The sequence below is a fragment of the Phocoena phocoena genome, chromosome 4, assembly GCF_963924675.1.
Source record: "Phocoena phocoena chromosome 4, mPhoPho1.1, whole genome shotgun sequence".
NCBI classification, from domain to species: Eukaryota; Metazoa; Chordata; class Mammalia; order Artiodactyla; family Phocoenidae; genus Phocoena; species Phocoena phocoena.
Window position 1 is genome coordinate 77,967,046 of NC_089222.1, and position 6,602 is coordinate 77,973,647.

At 44.7% G+C, this 6,602-nt stretch overlaps 1 protein-coding gene across 1 annotated transcript in view; it reads right to left on the reverse strand.

The window, feature by feature from the left end:
- The window catches only part of SLC49A4 (solute carrier family 49 member 4), an 86,859-nt gene extending 81,331 nt beyond the window's left edge, over positions 1–5,528 (reverse strand). The window contains exon 1 of the mRNA XM_065876987.1: positions 5,174–5,528. Coding sequence (XP_065733059.1) covers positions 5,174–5,528 — 355 coding nt within the window. The remainder of the gene's footprint in view (positions 1–5,173) is intronic.
- Between the last annotated feature and the right edge of the window lie 1,074 nt (positions 5,529–6,602).

Here is a 6,602-nt window from a genome sequence, read left to right on the forward strand (position 1 = left end):
TATTAATTCTATCATCTGTAATATTTCTTGGTCTGTTCTACTGATTGCTTTTTCTCCTCTTTATGTGTTGTATTTTCCTCCTTCTTTGCACGTTTGGTAATTTCTGATTTAGATGTCAGGAATTCTGAATTTTGTTGGGTGATGGATTTTTTTTTTCAACTCCTTTAAATATTTTTGAACAATGTTCTGGGATACAGTTATTTTTAATCTGTTCAAGCAGTACTTTTAAGCTTTATTAGGTGGAACCAGAGAAGCCTTTAGTTTAGAGCTCTTGTTTGTCTTTACTGCCGAGGCAACACCCTTCTGAGTATTCAACCAAACTTCCTATGTATTATGAGGTTTTCCCATTCTGGCTATTGGGAATGTGAACAATTCCCAGCCTTATGTAAACTGCGAGAATTTTTCTGCCCGTTCCTTTTTCGTAGTCCTTTTCTCAGACTTAAGTAGTTTCTTCATGTGTAACTGCTAATCAGTGCCCAGCTGAAGACTCAAGAGGAACTCCCTGCAGATCTAGAACTCTCTCTCTGTGAACCCTTTTCCTCTCTGGTACTCTACTCTAAGAATTCTAGCTATGGTGGCCTCTTAAGACTTCTCAACTGTCTCCTCGACTTGGGAAAACTGTGGAGCTCTGTTTGAACTACAGATCTCTGGGAGAAGTAATCGTAAGGATCACTGACCTCTACCTTTTGTCCAATGTCTGAAAACCACTGTTTCGTATACTTTGATTTTTCTGTTTTTAGTTGTTTAAGATGGAAGGATGAATCCAGTTCCTGTTAATCCATCATGGCCAGAACAGCCTTTGATCCAATTCTATCTGACTGTCATACTCACCACTCCCTGCTGCAGTTGTCTGCAGACCACCACATACCTGCCTCCACGTCATTCGCCCTCATGGCTTGAAACTGTTTTGGCTCGTTATTACTCCTGAGGACACGACTTCTTTCATGAACCTGGTGATTTCAATACCAGATATGATCCTTTCAATATCCTGCCCTCTCAGTCCCCTGACTTGTTATTCCACAATCATGCCCTCTACCCTACCTCGGCTGTCCACTCTCTGTTATACTGTGACCTTATCTTTACCCTAATTGCATCCACGACATAATCCCAATTTCAAGCGTCCCACTCTTCAACCATGACCTCCTCTCCTTCCCACTCATTCCTTCTAGTACTCTAAATTCTTCGTCGATTGGGAATGACAATTTTGGAGCCTACTACTTTTTCTTATCTACCTCAGGTGTTTCCTTTTCTTCTTTACCCAGTTTAGATTCCGTGGTCCATTGTTATATCACTCTCTACATAATCCTCTACTCCTGGCCTGCACTCTCTTAGTCCTACACACCTGGCAAACCTCAACTCTGGTGATCTCTCTCTCTGCCAACTCTGCTCATGCCTGTGCTTGCCCAACAGAACAGGCTGGAGGAAAACAAACGGCCGTGCTGATTGGTCTTACTTGAAATTAATGCCCATTCACTTAAAGCAGGCCCTCTGAGCCGCCCGACAATCCCACTACAATTTTCTAGTCCGTGTGTCCTCTCCTTTCCTAGGAGCTAGTACTACAACTTACCGTGTCTCCTCAATCTTCCAAGAATTGTTCTCCTATCCTCACTGTCAGGTGGTAATTTTGCTTTCTATTTTCTGAGAACTGTAAACAAAGATAACTCCCACGAGCTCCTACTACCCACCATGTGCATCCATATCTATACACTCTACCTTTTCTTCTGTTGCTACTGAAGAATTAGCTGTCGACACTTCTATCTAAGGCCAACCTGCCTACTTGTACTCTGGAGGACTGCATCCCATTTTGTTTAGTCAAGGGCATGGCTACAGCAGTTCTTCCCCTTCCCTCCAGCACTGTCAATTTCTCCCTTTCTACTGGATCCGTTAGGATACTGCATTCCAGAGATATGCTTTAGTACCTCTTATCTTTTTTTCTCTCTTTTTTTTCTTTCTCTTTTATCTTTAAAAATACTTTCTCAGTAGCCACATTCCCCCTGGCTACTCCCTCATTTCTCTGCTGCCCCTTAAAGCGTGTTTGACATAATGTCTACACTCGTGAACTCACCCCCACCACTCCAGTGAGACTATTCTTTTAAAGGATACCAAAGATTTCCATGTTGCTAAACCCAAGGCTCTACTCTCAGTCCTCACTAGCTGGTTCGTCCTTATCTTCCCAAGCTCTGAATGTTGCAATGCCCCTGGGCTCAGTCTTCTGAAGCAAGATCCCTCTCCACAGGTGATCTCACTCAGCTCCAAGACTCTAAATACCATTATAGGTTGACAAATCCCAAATCTATTGCCCAGGGAATAAACTGACAGTTTAGCTTGTCCTATATCTAATAGGCATTTCAGATTCCTGATCTGCATGCCGTCTACCCCCAAATGCTCCTTCCACAATCTTCTACATCTCAGTAAACTGCAGCTTGGTTCTCCCAATTACTAATGCTAAAAAAGTTGAGAAACATCTTAAATCTTCCCCTTTTCTCACACTCCACCTCTGCCTATCCATCAACAATACTCAAATCCTTCACTACTATCACCCCAGTTGGAAGTCAGCATCAGCCCCATCTGAGCTGTTCCAACAGCCTCCCAACCGGTCTCCCTGCTCTGGCTCTTGTTCTCAAGACAATAGCAGAGTCGTCATTTTACTCTTCTGCTCAAACCTTCCAGTGGAGTGAGCCCTCCTCACTCCTTCAGGCCAGCGTCCTTACAGTGACCTAGGAGGCCCTGCATGATTTCAGCCTCTCACTACCTCTCTGGCCTCACCTTCTACTGTGGTTTCCCTTATGACTCAACTCAGCCACAGAAGCCTCATTGCTCTTTCTCGAATATGCCAAACAAGTTTAAGACCTTTGTCTTTGTCCAAAACAGTCCTGTCCAGAATTGACAAGGTAGGTTTCCTTTTCCCCTCAGGTCTCTGCTCAAACACACATTATCAGTAAGTCCTTCCCTGACAGTCTAGAGAGAGTATCACCCAATCACATCCCCTTTCTCTCTTGCCTTGTTTCATTTTCCTCTAAAACATTTATCACCATCTGACACACTAAATATTTAATTTTATTGTTGTTTTTGCCTGGATCTCCTCACTAGAATGTAGGCTCCATGAGGACTATCTCCCTAGAGCTTGGCACAAATTTAGGTGTTATCGCCTTGTTGAAATTTTCTTCACTAAGCTTCTAGGGCACACTCACTTTTGGTCTCCTATTATCTCACTAGGTAGTCCCCTTTTATCTCCTTGCTGGAAAATGAAAAGGACTGAGAGGGTACAAAACCGATTTCAGAAAGATACCTGGTCTTCTACTAAGTTGGGTGGACCCATGGCAGTAGGAAGACCAGACCTATCCTCTAGGGAGAAAGATACTTTAGTACCCAGGGATACCAGGAACTTACTTTTATGTATGCAAATAGGACATAGGCAGCAGGACAGCCAACATATGGAAGGAAACTGGCTTTCTCCTACTGAAAAGGAAACCACTTCCTAAGTGAGAGAATTTTAAATTTATTTTTTGTTGCTCTAACCAACAGAAAACATAAAATAGAGTTCACCATATAGTCGTAGAAACTCTGAAAGAACTCCTAAAGTAACTTATTTTATAAAGAGAATAGGTAGTCCCTAATTTATCTGGCCATGGATAGTAGATATAATTATAATAAAAAGGACAAAATTAACATTTTTGTACCATAAAAACAAGGCTGGCTAAATTTAGGGAATAATATTGAAAAATGCTCCTGATAAAAAGTTAATAAAAAGAAACAATAAAATAGCATTTCCCCTTAAGTTATCCAACCTTGTAAGGAATGACAGAGGAACTGTCACAGATTGAAGGAGGTTAACAAGAAATAACAACTAAATGCAATTTGGGACCCTCAACTGAATCTTGGAACAGAAAAAAAAGAAAAAGACACTAGTGGAAAAACTGGTGAAATCCAAATAAAGTCTAAATTTAGTTTAAAAACAAACAAATCCAAACAAAGAAAACCTCCATTCAGTACAAGAAACGCTTCCTCAGCATCCAGCACATATCTCTGCCTAAGTACTTGCTCTACCTGGAAGTTCCACACCTTCCAGGGCTGGACACTTTCATTGTTAGAAGGTTCTTCCCTGTATCCCTTTGAGTTACAGCCCTTTGTAACTTCACTCAGTTTAGTTCTTCCTTCTAGAACTATGCACATTAAGCCTAATTCCTCATTTACTTGGTCTTCACATATTTATATTCTGCCTCAAGTTTCTTTTTGAAGCTTGGCACACCCAATTCCCTTCATCTGACACATTATGATTTTTACATCCTTTACATTCTTGTCACACAACTTTTAAAGCTCTCCAGTTTGCCCATGGCCTTCTAAAAATTAACGCTCAGAACTGAACACTAGAATAGAGCATTTCAAACTATTTCTCTTGTTTTAGATACTACACTTCTGTGCCTAAAACTGTCCTGCACTTTTTAGCAGCTACATCACATTGATCATGAATCATTTACCCATACTTGTGTGGTGTAATTCAATGCCTAATCATTCAATCCTATGACCTTTTTTTCTCCTCACAGAATCATACTGGCAAGTGGTAACGTGAGATGTCTGTCCAAAGTATTCTCTATGAAAAGAGAGTCTTCATTCATCTGCAAGCTTCATCTGAGAGTTAAAAATCTCAACTGACACTTGCACCTAGTCACATACACACACTTTAAAGCTGCTGTGCACCATTTTCCAGAAACCAAAGCGTCAGATCCGAGTTCCCCAACAGCTCTTCCTGGGCTTGAGTCATCTATTATGCAAAGCCAGCTCATTACTTCCCTGTATCTGAGCATCATCAGTCTATTTTCTGACCTTTCACCCTCAAAATCCCCAAATCCCTTTGAAGTCAAAGCATCAGTCATTTTTGTCAGGTGTAAAAAAAACACACAGCACGTGCACGGGGATGCTCTGATGTCCAAATATGCAAAAACTTGAACATTTAGCGCGTGCTTAATCCCTGCTGTTGCATAATTGGCCTTGATGAAAACATTGTATCTACAAAGAAGATTTCCCTCATTTGTCGCTTTGGGGACAGAGTGTTCCTAGTCAGGAATGGGATGCCAGCAACATTCGGTCACCTCACACAACCCCTAAAACGAAGCCGAGGGAGGCGGCTCCCTAGGGGTGACATCGCCGGCCGGCGCTCCCGGTACCCCCTCACCTCTCTTGTCCAGGAGCCACATGAACGCGAAGCAGGGCATGAAGCCGATGGGCCCCCAGAGCACGAGGAGCGCGATGTCCCAGCTAGAGAAGCCGTAGGCCTGGCGCGCCGAGTTCTGGATGGGGCCCCAGGTATTCCAGACCAGGCCCTGCACGAACCCCAGCAGCGAAAAGAGCAGCAGCACGAGCCAGCGGCGCCCGTACACCCTCCCGGGACTCGGGGCTGCCGCGGGCAGCGCCGCCGCCGCCGCCTCCTCCGCCTCCCCCCTGCTTCTCCAAGCAGCCCCCGGCGCAGGCCCGAGCCCGGGTCCCAGCAGCGGTTGCCGCTCCTCCTCGCTGCTCCAGCCCGAGCCCATTACGACGCGCGGCCCCCGGGGCCGCTTTCCAGCGCGGATACTGTCAGAGAAGGTGGAGGCCGAGGTTGCTTTGGTCGCCCTCGGCCTCGCGGCCGCGTTGCTGCGCCTGCGCCGCGCGAGCCGGCCCCGGTCCGGGAGGCGGGGCAGGTGCGACGGGCAAGGAGGGGGCTGGAGTGCGGAGCCGGGCTAGCCTCTCGCCGGGCGGTGGAGAGAAAACCTCGGCGAAAGAGGGAGTGGAGCCGGTGTCCCAGAGCGGGGATCGGGAGGAACTGGGAAGGCAGGGAGGAGCGCCGCTGAGCCCCAGGAAAAGGAAACTCCCGGAGGGGCTGTAGTACAAGAGGCTGGGCTAGGAACCCGGTATTGCTGGGGGAAGTGTTCAAGTTTACGTCCTGTGCCTAATAAACAACTCGGAGATCTCCAGTCACTTAAGCCATATATTGCTTGCTTCTATATTGGGTTTATTCTCATTTCTGTTGGGTTTATAAATTCATAAATTAGAAAGGGAGATAGGATAAGATTTAGGCGTAGTAGGGAACCCAGAGGATTGCCGCATGAAAATCATTTGTTTTTTATGTACAATAAGTGCAGCCCTGTTTAATCAGCCATTTTTTGTGTGCTTTACATACCCAATGAGGAAATTTAAAACGAGTCAATTTCATTCATGTATATATACGATATAGATCTCTTTCTACTATTTTGCCTGTTATTAACAGAAGAGCAATAAAGATATTTTGATTAAAGCTGAAAGATTTTTGCCCCCAAATGACCTAGATTCATCTCCAGTTATTATGATTTTGACTACACAAAGAGTAAACGAGAAGAGTTGAGGTTGTCGATCTCTTGACCAAGCAACCGGTTATTTTGATATACAAATCCAAAAGCCTGACAGCTGTCGGTTAGTGTCCTTGAAAACCTAAATCAAGCGATTTGGCTTGTTTTGGTCGGGAAATGAGTCACAGGCAACTCAGTTAAAGAACATGCGCCTGAGGTTCACATTGCCCGGTAGCCACGAAAGCCTGGTGGATCATTTTGCTGCCAGACGGGCAAGAGTCGGGAACAGAAGGGGAAGAGAAG